The following is a 20,552-nucleotide window of genomic DNA, read 5'->3' on the forward strand; positions in this document are numbered from 1 at the left end:
CAACTGTATACAATAGAGCATCATATTATGAGTCATCTCATTTTAATAATGATATCCACTTCAATATTTTAAGACAGCTATTCTGTTACTGCTAACTCTTCATATTTAGGCTAAACATTTCCAGTTCTTTAAACTTGTCCTCATATGAGACACTTTCCAGATTCCTCATTATTTTGCATAAGGCTTTAAATGACCTAATTTTAGTTAAACCTCTGATATATACCCAGAACTGAACTTCAGATATTATCAGAAGAATGGACTCATAGTCTTATAAATTTGATAACTCCAGAGCAAATCTGCATGGCCTTTGCTGAATTACTTGCACAATAGCCATATGTCTTTTCAAATTTGCTTTTGTATCCATAGCAGATTTGAAATAATTTAGCTTGATATCAATGTTGCAGTTACTTTATTTAAATGAACTGCCTTTTCAGTCAAAAAACAAGGGAGGGGCTCCTGGGTGGCTCAGATATTAAGCAGCTGCCTTCTGCTCAGGTCATGATCCCAGGGTCCTAGGATTGAACCGCACGTCAGGCTCCCTGTTCAGTAGAAAGTCTGCTTCTCCCTTGCTTGTGTTCCCTCTCTTGCTGTCTCTCTCTCTCTCTGTCAAATAAATAAATAAAATCTTAAAAAAAAACCCCATAAAACAAGGGAAACAGACTCAATGATGGATTTCTAAGATACTACTGGAGTTCTGTTTCTCTGTGTATGCATGAGCTTTTGTATCGTGTGTAAGTGTGTAAGTTTGTGTATATGTGTAGGAGTATGTGCATGCACATAGGCATGCATATGTAAGTGTTTTGTTACAGGATATTGCAATTTTAATTGAAGTATAATTGACATATAACATTATATTAGTTTCAGGTATAAGCATAATGATTTGACATTTGTATACATTGTGAAATGATCCCCACAATAAATCTAGTTTCCATTTATCACCATACAGACTTACAAAGAATTTTTCTTATAATGAAAACTTCTAAAATTTACTTTCCTATCAACTTCCAAGTTTGCAATACAATATTATTGACTATAGTCACCTTGCTGTACATTACATCCCCATGACTTATTTTAAAACTAGAATTCCACTTAGATTTGTAAGCTAAAAACAAAACAAATGAACAAACAAAATGGAACAAAACTCAGAGATATGGGTAACAGAATGGTAGTAGCCAGAGGGGATGGGTGTCGGGAGGTGCAAAATAGGTGAAGGGGATTTAGAGTTACAAAATACCAGTTACAAAATAAAGTTTCTAGTTTATAAAGATCACATTATCAAAATTTTGTGATATTAGGAAAAATGAAATTAAGTCTGTTGTTTGTATAAACATTAAAGTGCTTTCTTAGCTGTTCTAGAATCATAACTTAAAATATGTGTTTTAGAGACCATTTAATTAAGAAAATTTCAAATAAAAAATAAAATTTCAAATGATGATTATTAACAAATCATCATGAACATATTTCTTTTCAATCAGTATTTTGAAAATATTAATTATGCCATCATGTGAGAGAAGTTTGCTGGAATTTAGGGAGAAAGCAAATGTATTTATTAGTATGCTACTATTTTTTAGACTGTTGGTATTATTGTATTGCAGATTAAATATATAATATTCAGCTCCTTAATTGTTTTGTCTGGTTTATAACCTATCTATGTTGACTTTAACATTCTACTTGTCATTAATACTCCTTTGTTGATCCACGTATATTTTAATATGAGCCTAAATAAATAAATAAATAAATAAAGAGGTAAAGTGTCCCATAATGCAGTATCTCAAATAGGCTCATGATGGAGGGAAAGACTTTTTTAAAAATAGATTTTCATGCCTGGTCCCTTAAGATTCTATGCAGCTTATCAGGTGGTGGTGTTCAAACTGGATTCTTCCAACACCCGATTGATTCTAATGACAGAGAAAAAACTTGGGAAAACACTGATACAAAATTATTCCAAAGATGCATATAGCTGTTTTGAATTATCTCTACCACTCATTATATCCACTAATACAAGTAATAGAATTAAATATATATGATACTTGAACTTAATCTGTGTTTAGAATTAGAAAGTAACTGCTTCTTTCCAAAAAATTCAGTATTTTTACTCAATTTTCATTTTCAGTAGTGGGGATTTGCTCAAAGTATATAATATATTAAATAAATTTTTTAAATGTATTTATCTTTAGATTAATTGTATTTTTATCTTTTGCTCACAGGGTACAAGTTGAATTCTATATGAATGAAAATACATTTAAAGAGAGATTAAAGTTATTTTTTATCAAAAACCAGAGATCAAGTAAGTCATTCATTTTATTCTCCTGTCTATATGTTTGTACATATTTGCCTAAAAAAATTCAGCCATGCAATCCTTTTGCAAAATATCTTTTATGTAGAATGAATATGATAATCTTGTCTGCCAGGCAGTAAAAGTTTAGAAAGCTCTAGATGTTACATGTGGTGGTGGTAGGATTTTTGAATACCTATAGTTCCCCAAATCCCACATCAGTAAGTAGACTTGTGAGAGGACCATCTGGATTCATCGAGACATTGAGGAAAATAATTTAAATGTGGGGTCCCCTTATTTTAAGGGATACTGAGAAGGCTCTGACCAAACGGGAATAATTGTCTGATTTATTGAGGAAGAGTTTAATGTTTCCCAATCACGCCTGATAGCAAGAAACATCTAGGGTTTTCTGAAATGTAGAGATGACTAGCATCCTTCTCTGGAGATTTTGAATCAGAAAATGTAGGCCTCAGCTGAGTTTCACACTCCACTGATTTTTCTCATCAGATAAATTTGGGAAACATTTCAACTTCAAGAAGACATGAAATTGGCATAGTCACTGACCTGACCATGCAAGGCTGATGTGTCAGTGATGTTTGTTTCCTCCCTATAATCACGTTTTTTTAATAATAATAATTTTTTATTATATTATTTTAGTCACCATATAGTACATCCCTAGTTTTTGATGTAAAGTTCCATGATTCATTAGTTGCGTATAACACCCANATGTTTTTTTAATAATAATAATTTTTTATTATATTATTTTAGTCACCATACAGTACATCCCTAGTTTTTGATGTAAAGTTTCATGATTCATTAGTTGCATATAACACCCAGTGAACCATGCAATACGTGCCCTCCTTAATACCCATCACCAGCCTATCCCATTCCCCCACCCCCCTCCCTTCTGAAGCCCTCAGTTTGTTTCTCAGAGTCCATAGTCTCTCATGGTTCATTCCCCCTTCTGTTTACCCCCCCTTTCTTCTTCCCTTTCTTCTCCTACCGATCTTCCTACTTCTTATGTTCCATAAATGAGTGAAACCATATGATAATTGTCTTTCTCTGTTTGACTTATTTCATTTAGCATTATCTCCTCCAGTCCCATCCATGTTGCCTCTGCACAGCCAAGGGAACAGTCAAAAACTAATACCACATATTTTTTAAAAGCCATATATAATGAGTTCAATATGCAATCTTTCATATGATCATTGCTTAAAATGTCAACAAACAATGGAGAGGTCTATATTGATTGATGTAGACTTTGTTCTTTTTAAATTTTGACCCTGGAATCTTCTTGGGGTGGTCTAGATTAAGTTGTATCTCTATAGGTTTCAAAGAAAAAAGCCTGAGTTGTGGGAATTTATCCAAATACTGAGTATAAGGACTGTTTCAGTATGTAAGGCACACTGGTTAGAGATTCTTAATGGCAAGTTAGCTGCAGAGTTAAGGCTAATAATAGCTAATGCCTTTCCAACCTGGTTGTTTAGAATTTCCAAGGAAGTCCCACCAAGAAGTATTACCTAAAGCGGCCACATCATCTGAATAGGTTTCCTTGATTTTAACACTAACAATGCTATCTTTCCAGGCCAGAAAAGATAGATGTATTATTTGAATATGTCACCAGCAGCCAACTTTGATTAAATTCATTTGAGGAGACCAGTTCTATAAAACCAGGGCAATTTCATTAACAGTTTAAAAGAATTTATAAAGAAGCTAACCCATAAAATGTACCTAGCATTTTAATAGGGAAACTTAGGGAAAATTACACAATTAATAAGCATTAACCTTTTACTGTTAAGAAATGTTACCTCAAGTACACTCATATATAGCAGAGTAAAAAAAATGACACTTCATTTCCAGATTTTATTAAATAATAATTATAAGAAGACCTATCTCAAAATTTTATTCATAATGCATGAATCAGATACTACCTGATAATTACAGGAAAGGTAGTGCTTCTTTTAATCAGACTTTAGGCATATTTTGCTTAATGTTAATTGCTCGTCTTCATCGTCAAGTATTATAGGCTGCATAACTGTGACCTATACAGTTTTATAGATACATACATGGCAGTCTTAATACCCCCCAAATATCTAAGAATTCATTGGTGTTCAGCCTAAAGTAAAAAGTAAGTTTCAACTGGTCGAACTAAAAAATGTGTGTGTATGCATGTATTTTCCAGCAAATGCTATTATGACTCTTCTACAATTATATAATTACTAATTGAGAGTATATGTATAATTATATACATGATTATAATTTCTCTATAATCAAATCCACAAGGTGTTCTGAACGTAAAAGATTTATAAACTATCTGATGAATTTGTAAGTGGCTAGATTTTTTAGCTAGCTAAAATTTATTCCAAAATTCGTGGATATAAAAATTGCTTATACTTTTAAGCATACTTGAATCTTGATTGGAAATGATTTTTGTGGCTTCTGAATGCTCAAACCTAGATTTATTTTTGTGTATAATATTCACTGCCATTTTTAGTGCATACAATCTGTCAGTGTCAATTTTTGTTTAAATATTTAGCTAATTAAAATTCAGCTACCTAAAATTTAAGAGTTTAGACAGTTATGGTATTGTAGTTTCTAAAAACAATTTAAGTTCTGTACATAAAGTTGTTATTTTTAGCAATTTTTTTGGTCCTTCATGAACTAAGTTCAAATAAAAATTAAATTTTTGTTGTTCGTTTAAAGGTCTAAGAATTCGTCTATTCAATTTTTCTCTCAAATTATTAAGCTGCTTATTATACATAATCCGAGTGCTACTTGAAAACCCTTCACAAGGAAATGAATGGTAAGGTGTCTTTGTCCAAACTTCAACAATATTCTCTTGATTACTTTGAATTGTATTATAATTTAATTTAATTTATTTTTATTTTTATTTCAAGATTTTATTTAAATTAAAGGTAGTTAACATATAGTGTAGTATTAGTGATTCATCACTTGATACAACACCTAGTGCTCATTATAAGTGCCCTCCTTAATGCCCATCACCCATTTACCCCATCCCCCAACCTGCTCCCCCCAGCAACCTTCAGTTTGTTCCCTATAGTTAAGAGTCTTTTATAGGTTGCCTTCCTCTCTCTCTCTCTTTTTTTTAAAAAATAGTTTATTTATTTATTTAGAGAGTGAAGGGAGGGGCACAGAGAGACAGAGAGAGAATCTCAGGCAGACCCTACACTGAGTGCAGAGCCCATCCTGGGGCTTGATCTCATGACCCTGAGATCATAACCTGAACCAAAACCAAGACTCAGATGGTTAAAGGACTGAGCTACCCACGTGCCCCTGTCTCTCTGTTTTTATCTTATTTTATTTTTCTTTTCCTTCACCTATGTTCATCTGTTTTGTTTCTTAAATTCCACATGAGTCTTTCTCTGACTGACTTACTTTACGTAGCATAATATACTCTAGTTCCATCCACATCATTGCAAATGACAAGATTTCATTATTTTTGATAACTGTGTAATATTCCATTGTGGAATATATATATATATATATATATACACACACACACACACATATATATATATATACATATATATCTGTTATATATATCAGATATATTTATCTCATATATATATATGGAATATATATATATATTTATCTGTTCATTAGTCAATGGACAGTTGGGCTCTTTCCGTATTTTGGCTATTGTGGAGAGTGCTGCTATAAACATTGGTTGCATGGGCCCTTTTAAATCATTATTTTTGTATATCCTTTGGATAAATACCTAGTAGTGCAATTGCTCATCTCACTGTGGTTTTGATTTGTATTTCCCTGATGCTGAGTGATGTTGACATTTTTTCATGTGTCTGTTAGTCATTTGTATGTCTTCTTTGGAGAAATGTGTGTTCATGTCTTCTTCCCATTTCTTGACTGGATTTTTTGTTTTTTGGGGGTTGAGTTTGATGAGTTCTTTATAGATTTTGAATACTAGCCCTTTATCTGATATATTATTTGTGAGTATCTTCTCCCATTCCGTCAGTTGCCTTTCAGTTTTGTTGATTGTTTCCTTTGCTGTGCAGGAGCTTTTTATCTTGATGAAATCCCAGTAGTTCATTTTTGCTTTTGTTTCCCTTGTCTTTGAAGATGTGTCTAGCAAGAAGTTGCCGTGGCCAAGGTCAAAGAACTTGCTGTCTGTGTTCTCCTCTAGGATTTTGATGGTTTCCTGTCTCACATTTAGGTTTTTCATTCATTTTCAATTTATTTTTGTGTATGGTTTAAGAAGGTGGTCAGTTTCATTCCTCTGCATGTGGCTGACCAATTTCCCAACAACATTTGTTGAAGAGGCTGTCTTTTTTCCATTGGATATTCTTTGCTGGTTTGTCAAAGATTAGTTGACCATATATTTGTGAGTTCATTTCTGGGTTCTCTATTCTGTTCCATTGATCTCTGTGTCTGTTTTTGTGCCAGTACCATAGTGTCTTGATGACTACAGCTTTGTAATATTGCTTGAAGTCCAGTTTTGTGATCCCTTCAGAGTTGCTTCTCTTTTTCAACATTACTTTGGCTGTTTTGGGTCTTTATTTGTTCCATACAAATTTTAGAATTGTTTGTTGTAGCTCTGTGAAAAATGTTGGTGTTACTTTGATAGGGATTGTTGAATGTGTAGGTTGCTTTGGGTAGCATGGACATTTTAAAATGTTTGTTCTTCTAATCCATGAGCATAGAATGTTTTTCCATTTCTTGTATCTTCCTCAATTTCTTTCATAAGTGTTCTATAGTTTTAGAGTACAGATCTTTTACCTCTTTGGTTAGGTTTATTATGGTATCTAGGTTTCTTATGGTTTTTGGTGCAATTATAAATGAGATTGATTCCTTGATTTCTCTCTCTGCTGTTTCATTATTGGTGTACAGAAATGTAACAGACTTCCATGTTGGTATTTTATATCCTACAACTTTGCCGAATTCCTTTATTAGTTCTAGAAATTTTTTGTTGGAATCTTTTGGGTTTTCTACATAAGGTATGTTGTGTGCGACGAGTGAAAGTTCGACCTATCCCTTGCCAATTTGGATGCGTTTTATTGCTTTTTGTTGTCTGATTGCTGAGGTTAGGACTTCTAGTACTATGTTGAACAACAGTGGTGAGAGTGGACGTCCCTGTTTTGTTCCTGACCTTAGAGGTAAAGTTCTCCATTTTCCCCCATTGTGGATGGTGTTAGCTGTGAGTTCTTTCATATATGGCCTTTATGATCTTGAGGTATGTTCCTTCTATCCTTACTTTCTTGAGGATTTTTATCAAGAAAGGATGTTGTATTTTGTCAAATGCTTTTTCTGCATCTATTGAGAAGATCATATGGCTCTTATCCTTTCTTTTATTAATGTGATGTATCACCTTTCTTGATTTGTGGATATTGAACCACCCTCGCAGCCCAGGAATAAATTCCACCAGGTCGTGGTGATTAATGTTTTTAATGTACGATTGGATTCGATTAGCTAGTATCTTGTTGAGAATTTTTGAATCCATGTTCATCAAGGATATTGATCTGTAATTATCCTTTTTAGTGCTGGTTTTGGAATTAAGGTAATGCTGGCCTCATAGATTTAGTTTGGAAGTTTTCCTTCCATTTCTATTTTTTGGAACAGTTTTGGAACAGAAGAATAGGAATTAAGTCTTCTTGAAATGTTTGGTAGAATTCCCCTGGGAAGGCATCCTGTCCTGGGGTCTTGTTTGTTGGGAGGTTTTTGATTACTAATTCAATTTATTTGCTGGTTATGGGTCTGTTCAGATTTTCTTTCTTTCTGATTCAGTTTTGATAGTTTATATGTTTTTAGGAATTCATCCTTTTCTTCCAGATTGCCTGATTTGTTGGTGTATAATTGTTCCTAATATTCTATTATAATTGTATTTCTGAGGTGTTGGTTGTGATATCTCCTCTTTCATTCATTATTTTATTTATTTGGGTCCTTCTTCTTTTCTTTTTGTTAAATCTGCCTTGGCGTTTATCTTTTGTTAATTCTTTTAAAGAACCAGCTCCTAGTTTTGTTTATCTATTCTACTGTTTTTTTGATTTCTATATCATTAATCTTTATTATTTCTCTTCTTCTGCTGGATTTAGACTTAATTTGCTATTGTTTTCCCAGCCCCTTTAGATATAAGTTTAGGTTGTGTATTTGAGACTTTTCCTGTTTCTTGAGGAAGGCATGTATTGTTATATACTTACCTGTTAGGACTGCCTTTGCTGCATCCCAATGTTTTGAACTGTAATGTTTTCATTTTCATTGGGTTACATGTATTTTTTAAAATTTTTCTTTAATTTCCTGGTTGACACATTCATTCTTTAGTAGGATTTTCTTTAACCTCCATGTATTTGTGGTCTTTCCAAATTTTTTCTTATGGTTGACTTCAAGTTTCATAGCTATGTGGTCTGAAAATATGCATGGTATGATCTCAGTCTTTTTGTAGTGGTTAAGGCCTGATTTGTGACCTAGTATGTGATCTGTTCTAGAGAATGTTCCATGCATTAGAAAAGAATGTGTATTGTGCTGCTTTACAATGAAATGCTCCAAATATATGTTAAGTCCATCTGGTCCAGTGTGTCATTGTTTTTTTGTTGATCTTCTGCTTAGATGATCTGTCCATTGCTGTGAGTGAGGTGTTAAAATCCCCTACTATTACGGTATTATTATCAATGAGTTTCTTTAAGTTTGATATTAATTGACTATTTATTTGGCTACTCCCAACTTAGGGGCATAAATATTTACAATTCTTAGATCTTGTTGGATAGACCCCCTTATCATGATATAGTGTCCCTCTTCATCTCTTATTAGTCTTTGGTTTAAAACCTAGTTTTTTCTGGCATAAGTACAGCTACTACAGCTTTCTTTTGATATCCATTGGCATGATAAATATTTCTCCATCCCCTCACTTTCAATCTGGAAGTATCTTTGGTCTAAAATGAGTCTTTTTAAGCAGCATATTGATGAGTCTTATTTTATTTTTTATGCATTCTGATACCGTATGCCTTTTGATTAGAGCTTTTAGTCCATTTACAGTCAGAGTAATTATTGAGAGATATGAATTTAATGCCATTGTGTTACCTGTAATGTCAGTGTTCCTGTAGATTGTCTCTATTCCTTTCTGTTCTTTTTTGCTTTTGGACTCTCTTTCCCACTCAAAGTGTCCCCTTTAATATTTCTTGCAGAGCTAGTTTAGTGTTCACGAACTCCTTTAGTTTTTTGCTTGTCTTGGAAACTCTTTATCTCTCCTTCTATTCTGAATGACAGCCTTGCTGGATAAAGTATTCTTGGTTGCATATCTTTCCCATTTAGTACATTGAAAATTTCCTGCCACTTTCTTCTGGCCTGTCAAGTTTCAGTGGACAAGTCCTCTCTTAACTTTATGTGTCTTCCTTTGTAGGATAAGGACCTTTTGTCCCTAGCTGCTTTCAGAATTCTCTCTTTATCTTTGTATTTTGCAAGTTTCACTATGATATGCCGTGATGTTGACCTGTTTTTGTTATTTTGAGGAGAGTTCTCTCTGCATCTTGGACTTGAATGCCTGTTTCCTTCCCCAGATTAAGGAAGTTCTCAGGTATAATTTGTTCAAGTAAATCTTCTGCCCCCTTTTCCTGCTCTTTTTTTGGGGCTCCTATGATATGGCTATTATTTCACTTAATGGAATCTCTGAGTTCCCTAAGTATACCTTCATGATCTAATAGTTTTCTTTCCTTCTTTTCAGCTTTTTTTTTTTAAGATTTTATTTATTTATTTGTCAAAGAGAAAGAGCATAAGCAGGGGGAGCAGCAGGCAGGGCAGGCAGGGGGAGAAGCAGGCTCCCTGCTGAGCAAGGAGTCCGATGTGGGACTTGATCCTGGGACACTGGGATCATGACCTGAGCTGAAGGCAGGCACTTAACTGACTGAGCCACCCAGGCGCCCCTCAACTTCATTATTTTCCATAGTTTTATCTTCTGTATCACCTATTCTCTCCATTGCTTCTTCCTTCCTCATTGTGATTATATCCAGTTGGCTCTGCATTTCAGTTATAGCTTTTTTTATTTTAGTCTGAATTTTTTTAGGTCTGTTATCTCTGCAGCAAGGATTTCTCTGGTATCTTCTATGCTTTTTTTCAAGCCCAGCTAGTAGTTTGTGACTATTGTTTGTAACAAGTTGTGACTTGTTCAGATATATTGCTTCTATCCGTTTTGAGCAAGTCCCTGGCTATGATTTCTTCTTGGCCTTTCTTTTGGGGAGAATTCCTCCGTCTTGTCATTTTGGCTAAGTTTCTATCTTTTGTGTGTTTTGAAAGCTTGTTATGTTTCCTGCATCTGACTGCAATGCTACATTAAAAAGGGGTCGTACACTGTCCACAGCCTGGCACTTCAGGAAGTGTTTCTGGTGTATGCATGTGCACTCTGCTATTGTGGTTTGTCTGCTCTTTCCCACTGGTCAGTCCTCTGCGGAGTTCCTTCTTGCTCGCTGTGAAGAGTGTTTGGACATTTAACTAGATGTGCTTTGATTTGTTAACATAAATCTGGAAAAAAGGAAAAAAGAAAAAATGCCTGGGGGAAAAAAAAGAGAAAAGGAAATTAAAAAAAAAAAAACTACTAACAAATGAACAAAAAACTATAAGCATGATTCCAAAGGGGGAAAAAAAAAGTAAGGCCTGGCCCTAATTCCACCAGAACTGCAGGTGATGCTTTGAAGCACTCTATGATCAGTAGACTTGGTGTATGTGGGGTGCTGCCTGTGGTGGGTGGTATTCTTAGGGAGAGGCCTGCTGCAGTGGCTCAGAGTCAGACCTACCCCAGGAAATATGCATTTGTCAGGCACAGGGGGGCCGGGTTTGGTATAAGCATGTCCTGCCTCCACTGAGGGCCATTGTGTTGCTCTCTGTAGTTCCACTTGTTGGTGGTGAGGGGGAAAATGGTGCCATGTAACTCTCTTGTCCCAGACAAGGGATCCCACACTCCCTGCTGTTCAGAAAGCCCTCACAGAGTCGTGAGGTCTGTGCCTAATTCCACAGCTCTTCTGCATTTTGTCTTTGGTTCACGGCTGGATTCAAAACTTCACATCTTAAAGGACCTGGTGTTGTGGGGACCCACCCCCCCCACCTCCAGTGTAGAAACTTGTCATGCTGTGTCTAGCGTCCTTTGTCCCAGAAAAACAGTCCCACATCATGCAGAATCTCTGGTGTAGCACAGGGAAAAGCAACTACCAGGTTATCCACCATCTGCATGCGCTCTGTCCTCTGCCTATGAAAGGCTGTTTGCTGGTGCCTGCAGGGTCTTTTGACCTTGGAAAGGCAACATACTTTCTTCCAAATGTACTCCAGGAAGGGGAATGTTGTTTCCCAGGGGGACCCAGGAAATCCCTACACCGTATTGTGCGCTCTTGGGCCAGTGCCCTCCTTCTCCCCAGAAGTGCACTCCGCAGCTTCACTGTAGCAAAAATTGTGCACTTCCACAACCAGAGTTTGAGCTCCACATGCTGTTTACGAAAAAGCTGTGACACTCAGTACCCCCTCTCCCGGTCTGTGGTCCAGAGAGGTTTTCGTCTTAGCAGACTCAATGTTGCACTCTCAATCCCTCTCTGTTTCTCTCTCTTTTCTCTCTCTGCAGAAGGGTTTCCTCCCCTCTGTGGCACCGCAGTTTTTCTCTCACCCAATTCACTTCCACGCACCTTGCACTTGGCACACTGTCTTCCTCCAACTGTGACCAATTGTGTCTCCCTTTAACTGTGACCAACTTCTCTCACTCCTAGGATGGATTTCCTGGGTGTTCCAAGTGATCTGACATCAATATACCTGTGTTCAAGGGAGGAGGAAAGCCTGGGTCCCCCTACTTCTCCACCGTCTTAACTCCTGCCCTTTGTATTATAATTTTAAGGGATGGTCTATGGACTTCACTTTCTTAAAAATGTTTTAGGAGTTTGTCACGATTAAATTGATCTGGCTTTGAGTTAATAAATGAACTTAATCCTTGTTAAGTTCTTTTTTAAACACCTCTCCTTGTGGTATCTGGCTGGCTAAGTCAGAAGAGCATGCAACTGTTGATCTCGGGCTCATGAGTTTGAGCCCTGTGCTGGGTATAGAGAATACTTAAATAAATAAATAAACTTAAAAAAAAAAAAAGGAAAAATAGTCCTCTTTTAAAAAAATAAGCATCTCTTCTTTTATTATCTACTTTATCAAATGCTAATACTGAACACCAACCCATATAATTTTTATTCCCAACCAAAGTACTCTAAGTAGTTGTTTAATATGGGGTTGATCTCTTTAAAGACCCACATGCCTTTCTGTTCTTGATTTGCATATACTCCAAAAAGGTTTACTCTTTTGTATACCACCTTTTTAGGTATTTCCGGTTATACTGGATGTTATATTTTATTTTTTTAAAGATTCCTTGAAGGCATTATGCTAGTGAAATAAGTTAGAAAATGATATGTGGAATCTAAAAATAACCAAAAATCAAAACCCAAAACAAAATAACAACAACAAAAATCTAGTTGTGACTCTAGAAATACTCCAGCATTTATTGGGATGCACGACTATCTTAAGTCTCAGATTTAATTTGTTTAGCTCTTTATCTTATTTGAGTTAAATGACTTATTGACTTATTTTAACTTATTTTTACATTCATTATCATGTTTCTTTTACTAAATTGCATTTCTGTTCATTTATACACTTGCCATTTTAGGTTCTATCCTTTGGTGGAAGTAATAGGTAATGAAACTGGCTGTGTAATAATTTTTAACTCATCACTAACTTGGGGTCCTGTCCAGCCTACTAAATTTAAAATAATTTTCAAAGCAGAAGAAAAATTTGATGGCTAACTTTTGTAGTTATTTTTGCATGTGGAGGTTTGCCCTAAGAAAATTAAGAAATAAAAAAGATCAAAGTAAAATGAAAAGTGATGGCATAATATGCATTTAAATGAATTGGTTACTCTTCAGCTTGTTTAGACAGTGAAAATTATTCTGTATTTATTAAAGGGTTAAAGATTAACAAGTGAAATTTTATTGTGTAATAATTTATGTGATAATTCTTTATAAAGTTTTAATTCACTTAATGAAATATAATTTTGGCTATTTTGCTATATCTTTAGGGAATACTTGGCATGTATTTATATTGCTATGAGTCAAGATATAACTAGGAAAAGGAACATTCACTACCCTCAGGAAATGTTCAGCTTGTGAAAGGTTGCATATTTTGGAGTTCTTGCTATTTTCTGGCATTGGACTTGTTGTTTTATTTATGTTATTTTCTTCAGTAGGCACTTACTTTTATTATTCGTACCTTATATAGAGAAGCAGAATTTTTTCATATTTGCCCTTTGCTCTGAGGCCTTCAGCACTAATCTTTTTTTTAAAAAAAGATTTATTTATGTATTCATTTGAGAGAGAGCGAGCACGAGCAGCAGGAGGGGCAGAGGGAGAGGGAGAGAGAGAGAATCTCCAGCAGACTCCTTGCTGAGTGCGGAGTCAGACGTGGGAATCCCAGGACCCCGAGATCATGACCTGAGCCAAAACCAAGAGTCAGCTGTTTAACCAAGTAAGCCACCCAGGCACCCTAGCTCTAATCTTTATGTGCCTTTCATCCCTGTTTAAGTCATTGACCGCAGGAAGCCGGCACCTTCCCATTTCCCCCATTTGAACTGCATATTCATCCTCTCTACTCGGATGTTTAATAGGCATTTCAAACTTGCCATGTTCCACTCTGCTTCTTCTGTGCTCTTCCACATCTCAGCATGTGACAACTCTGTCCTTCCCCCAACCCTGCTCTGCTCTCAGCTTTCCACATTTCAGCTGAACCAAATTCCAACCTAACAGTTGCTCAGGCCAAATGCTTTAGAGTTATTCTTATCTTCTCTTTTGGTCTCACACTCTGGAGCATATGCAAACCCCTTAGAAAATTCTGTCATTTCTACTTTCAAGATATATCCGACACACAACAACTTCTCAATGCTGCCATCCTGGCACAAGCCACCTTCTGTCACCTGGGTACTGCAGTAGCCCTCCTAATTAGTCTGCTAATTCTGCCTTTGCTCCCCTTTGGTTTATTCTTAATATAGCAGCCAGTATTCTTTTAAAGTCTAAGTCAGATCTTTACATGACTGTGCTCTGAATGCTGTAGTGCTTACCATGGCCTGTGAGAAGTCCTTTTTCTCTGTGACTTCACCTCCTCCTCTTCATCCCCTACCCATTTTGCTCCAGCCACATTGGCCCCTTCTCTGTTTCTGGAATATACCAGCCACAATCCTGGCTCAGGGCCTTCATACCTGCTGTTCCCTCTGTCTGGAATTCTCTTCCATCAGATAACATAAGGCACACTTCCTCTGATCTTACTCAAAATTATATTTTCAGTGAAGCTTTACCTAAATATCCTGTTTAAAATTGTATTCTCCTCACAAGACTCTGAATACTTTTTTATTTTCCCTTTTAACTTTTCTCCATTGCCTTTATCTCTTTTGTATATTGTACTACTTTACTTGTTTGTTTTGTTTTCTGTGTATTCCGTGGCGATTGCAATGGCTATCCCATGAGGGCACACGTTGTTGTCTGAATCCTCAGAGCCTGGCACAAATTCAATGCTCAGTTCTACTTTATTAAATGAGTGAGTGAATAACTGAATAAATGAGGTCCTTTACAATCTGACCTCTGCTTACTTCACCTCACCGACCTGCTGTCCAGCCATTGTGACCTACCGGAAGCCACTTACACATATTCTGCTCTCCATTGTCTCTGGCCCTTGGAATAGTCTGTTCTGTCTTCTTGGATCTCTGTTTTCCATTCTTGTTCCTCACTACCCACTCCTTTTTTTAACTTGCCTCAGGACTTCTAGACTTTCAGGGTAACAATTTCTTGGATAATAACTTATCTGAAATTCTTACCTGACATCATGATTACAGCCTAATTTCTGAGCCTCCCCTGCATACTTCTTCCCAACACTGAACACATTGCCCTTGACTTTATTATTTACTTCTCTGTTCTCTGTATATGTTTATGGAGGGCACGGACCATTTTCTCTTTGCCTCTGTAGCTCTCATACGTCGGGTAGGACTTGGTGGGTCAGGGAATGCTGCTGAATTAATGAACTTATATTTATTGATAGTGTTGCACAATCAAGATGATTGAAGACCACTGCCTAGAGATGCCAGTGCATATTACATTTATTACATTTTTCTGTCTATGTATTATTAAAAATGGCTCATGCTACACTTCTTTCTAAACACATACCAGAATGGTTATTAAAACTTGGTGATTTATAAATAAAACGTACATTGGAGAGACCTGAAAATCATAAAAGGAGACTGATAGAGTTTCTCTACGGGTGAAAGGGCATTGGGGGATGATGGCAGAGTAAAATTATATTATTTGAAAAACATTAAGAGGAACAAAGTTTCCTACAATTAACTTCTATGTCATATTACTGAGAATATTTAGCCATAATTATAGAGGATATACATTTGAAAAACCAGATTACTGCAATTAAAAAACATAACAACATAACTTATGGCTCCATTTTGAATACACTGTTCTGTTCAGTTCCCATTGTCAATGCAGTATTGGTTAATGAAAAACAGAAGTGGCCTTTATGGGCACAGGCTCTATTTTAAAATAATGAGGCTAATTCAGCAAAGAGATTTATTTAATTAGAGCTTCTGACATAATAAAGCTGTGGATATTTTGTGCTGCTTTGCTTTATTTTTAAGTCCCTTTAGAGTCAAAACTGATAGAAAAATGTTGCAAGTATGGACAAACCGAGGATATGAAAATAGTATTACTGTTAATGTATGAAATTGCACAAATGACAAACTCTGATGAACACACAGTTTGTAGTAAATGAGTTAAAGGAATTAGCAAAGGAAGCACACCTCTGGCATTTTGCTTATGAATTTCATTGAGAGATGAGCCATCAGCGTTGACTCATTGCCTGCCGGTGCTTCACTGTGTGTCAAAACGAATGTATCCCCTTGCACTTTAAAAATTGTGGAAGTGATTATTAGTTTTTAACATCAAGTGATAGAGGCAAGGTAAGAAGCACACAAATGTGCTTATATTGTATGGTATTTGGATTTACATTGAAAATCAGTGCCTAATAGACAACAAATGTGTTCAGGTAACATTCACATTTTGAAGATTATTTCTTCTTTAGGTAATAGCTATTAAAAGAAGAAATTAATTTTGACAATATCTTTTATTTATATATATATTTAAAGATTTTACTTCTTTCTTTCTTTCTTTCTTTCTTTCTTTCTTTCTTTCTTTCTTTCAGGAAGAGAGCGTGCATGCATGCACAAGTGGGGGGAGGGAGAAGCAGACTCCCCGCTGAGCACAGAGCCCAAGGGACCTGGGGCTCCACTGACCCTGGGATCCCGAGATCATGACCTGAATGGAAGTCAGATGCTTAACTGACTCAGCCACACAGGCGCCCCCACAATATCTTTTCAATATTTGATGACCAATCGGAAGGAATGTTATAATGTAGACCTTTTCTTTCACATATATTGGCTGCAGTATAGATTAAAGTAGTACCATGTGCTCTAACATATAGTATCAAAAATTCAAAAGAATTTTTTTTTTGTTTACTAGAGTCTAATGCTGGTGTTCTTACTGTAGATCTTTTCTTTATTTGATGATTCACATGTACATGCACACACAAACTCTGTAACATGGTAAGCACATTATTATGTATGAAAACCACTTTTATTTTGTGTCTCTGTGCTAAGACCTAAGCATCCTATGCAAAGAGCTTTGGGAAAGGTAAAGAGAGCATGGAGAAGGTGTATATATATATACTTCTTGAAATTATTGGCAACAAATGACAATCATCACTTTTACTTGCATTTTATTCTCAGATCTTATGTGAGAATCAGTCATATCACCATACTTTCACAGAAAGGCTGAGAAATGTAGCCTTTGGCTGAAGAGTGCCTTTTTGTACTCAACTCTATACCATGGAGAGGGGAGAGGAGTGTTGATAGAAAGCTTCAGCCTATGCACATATGATGGAAAGACTCTTAAAGTCCAATCTCTCAAAGAGTCAGCATTTAGTCCTTCCTGCAGTACCTCTCACAGTTGGCTGTCTAACCTGGTATGAAGCATAGCTACTGTTTTGAAAGGAATCAGTTACTGAAAAATCTTCCTAATATACTGTCAAGACTCTACTATGTGTCAGTATCATGGTCTTCTTGGTTTCAGACACACACTAAATTTTTTTAAAAAGATTTTATTTATTTATTTGAGACAGGGAAAGAGAGAGAGAGCATGAGCAGGGTGGAGGGGCAGAGGGAGAGGGAGAAGCAGATTCCTGCTCAGCAGGGAGCCCAATGGGGCTTGATCCCAGGACCCTGGGATCATGCCTTGATCCAAAGGCAGATGTTTAACCCACTGAGCCACCCATATGCCCATTGGACACACATTAAATTTTATATGTCTTTGAGTTGTGGGCCTTGTACCATACCTAGTACTCAGTTCTCAGTATTTGTTATGGTTAGGAGAGTTTTATCAATTCCACCCTGGTTTAGGGTATTATACTTTTGTTAATACAATACAAGCTGCATTTGTTTTCTTGGAGAGCTACCAATCTGCATTCATCTCGAATTTGTGAGTCACAGGTCCTTTCATATGAATTAATTTCCACATATTGACCTTATGACTTTCATGTATTTAACAAATGCTTTATTCTTCTGGTTAACATATTCACCCCTGGACTTCTGCCTCAGTTGCTAAAGCTCTCGGACATTTTTTAGCAGCTATGTTCTTAACCTTTTGGAGAAGCCATAAATAAGCATGCTGTGAAAAGTGGCTGAGGCTACAGGTCACTAACTTTCTATATTTAATTTTCGCCATAACTTCCATGGTTTGATATGGTTCTTCCAGTTTTCATAATGATGCTTCAAAGATGGATTTCATCTATAAACCTAGTTCAGTCTGAAAAATCAAATCCCATACATTTTGTTTTTATGTTTGCTTTTGTTGTTTTATTTTTATAATGAACAATGGTGAAACTTATTTTATTTTCCAGTATTTTAGAGTTGGTTTATGATTATTACTATATAAATACCTGTGCAAGGAAAAGAAGTAAAAATTACCTAAAATATCAACATCTGGAAATAAGTACTTTCAGTATTTTGATGACCAATCTTTTATAAATTCTCTCTGTGTAAATAAATGTACATAACATGCTCATACTGATGTAGTTAGGTCAATATTATAAGCATTGTCTTTTCAATGATTTTTTTCTCATTTTCATATTATTTCTATTGTTGAAGATGAGGCTACTTTAATTCTCTTCCACTTCCTTTCCTGCTATAGTAAATATTCCTGTATCAATATTCCTTTCCTCCTAATGCTTTTTTGTTAGTGGGATTGAAACTGCATTTGGAATTATGGTCTAGTTGCCAGTTTCTGTTTTCCCTTTCATTTGTTTTGGAGATGATCAAGAAATGTGCAGATCAGATCCTACATTTTCTTTTCATGATAAGTTCATTTTATGAAGAAGTGTTTGGGCACTAGCATTTTACTAAAATTTATACGTTATTCTTCTATGTATTTATCCAATTTAGTACTTAGTCAATTGGTGGAAAAGATGACTTTCCATTGGAGAGCTAACTTCACACTGCAATTTATATTTTAGAATTTTGCAGAAATGTTTTTTAAGGATTACGAAACTGTTTCAGATGACATAGCCTTGTCTAAGAAAAGGCTTTTCTTCAAAGTCTTATTTAAATTTAAACACCTAGTATTTCAAGACCTATCAAAGTAAAATAACATCCCAGTTCAAAGAAAATGCTATTTGTTTGATAACTAGCTTTAGCACTTCCATGTTAAGTATAATTTCTCTTTGAAAATGCTCTTAAACTTCTGATTCACTATTTTATAATTTTCCAGATATTGTTATTTAGTAGTTTTTGTAGCACATCATTTTTATCTATGAAAAATGTCCATATCTCTCTTCATTCTTACATATCTTGTCACTGAGAATATAAGAGATGTATTTTGGAAAGGATAGTGTTGCTGAACTCATCAGCCATATTTTTGCCTTCATGGCACCATCCGTTTGTTTATATTGAATGCCTAACTTACTATAGGTGTGTACTCACAAAGACTTTGGGACTATAATGGTGAATAAACTAGACATACTGTTTCATTTTAGGGAAACTTGCAGTTTAATGATAAGACAACTATTAAAGAAATACATATGCAAATAAATGTAACGTTATAACTGACATAAACTGCAGAAAAGGTGTGGTGAGTGACATTGCCTAAGAGATTAGTTGACTCCATTGATCAAGTGGCTGCTTCAATGAAGGTTTCCTGGAGAGAGAGTTGAGCTGAGAGCTCTATGATAAGGGAAGAGATCATGTAGAAAAGGCTGAGGTAGGAAGGATCATGTCACAATTGAGTAAGTTTAAGAATGCCTATCCTAACAAAAGTGTAGTGTCAATACACAGTGGGGGGATGTGATTTAAATCACATTTAGAAAGAATCTCTGTAGTTGTAATTTGGAGGAAAAATGTAGAAGGCAAAAAGAAGTGTAGTTTCCTAGTTGGTAGGCTTTTACAAGAATCCCATTTGCAAAAAATGGTAGTTTAGTTGAGGTAGGTTGTGTGGTTTTAGGGATGAAGAGAGGTAGATGCATTCCACAGATATTTGGTTGGAAGAATTGAAAAGGTTTGATGACTAATGCATTAAGTATTTGCAAATACAGGAGAGGAAAGAATCTAAGATGATGCCTAAGTTTTTGGGTAACCAGACATGGTGGGATTTGGTGCCATTTGCTGAGACAAAATGGAAAGGACCAGTTTTTGAAAGAAAGGTCATAGGTTTGGTTTGGAGCAATTGAAGAGATCAGCTGTCTAGGTAGATGTGACGTTCTGGAATTACACAGTACTTCAATTTAAGATAGTAGGTAGTTTCTTTGAATATTATTTTAAAGTTTACAATTCTTTTTAAAATTAGAATTTTAGAAAGCTTATTGCTCTTTGTTATTATTTAATGTATTGCCAAAAGGAAATAACTTAAAGATCTAAAAATACACTTGATATTTATGGGATTCTTCTTATACTTCATTACGATAAAGAGTGACAAGGCTTTGTTCTATCTTGTATTTTTTTGTTTGTTTGTTTGTTTGCATTTTTGGGGCATCATGATATACTATTCTCATCTTATATTGCTATGAATGACCTCTCATTTGCATCAGCTATGCACAAAATAATGTAGGCAGTGGTACGGTATAAAGAGTTAAAAATTAAAACTAATGGGGGCAGTCAGGATAGCATGTGACTTGATCTTGGGGTAGTAAGTTTAACCCCATGTTGGCA

At 35.6% G+C, this 20,552-nt stretch overlaps 1 protein-coding gene across 7 annotated transcripts in view; it reads left to right on the top strand.

The window, feature by feature from the left end:
- The window catches only part of KCNT2 (potassium sodium-activated channel subfamily T member 2), a 349,882-nt gene that overhangs the window by 96,256 nt on the left and 233,074 nt on the right, over positions 1-20,552 (top strand). For all 7 annotated transcript variants that reach the window (XM_034667169.1, XM_034667168.1, XM_034667171.1 and 4 more), the window contains exons 2-3: positions 2,208-2,287; positions 4,979-5,078. In XM_034667169.1, the coding sequence (XP_034523060.1) occupies positions 2,208-2,287; positions 4,979-5,078 (180 nt within the window). The remainder of the gene's footprint in view (positions 1-2,207; positions 2,288-4,978; positions 5,079-20,552) is intronic.

Source organism: Ailuropoda melanoleuca, chromosome 8, assembly GCF_002007445.2.
Source record: "Ailuropoda melanoleuca isolate Jingjing chromosome 8, ASM200744v2, whole genome shotgun sequence".
Classification (NCBI taxonomy): domain Eukaryota; kingdom Metazoa; phylum Chordata; class Mammalia; order Carnivora; family Ursidae; genus Ailuropoda; species Ailuropoda melanoleuca.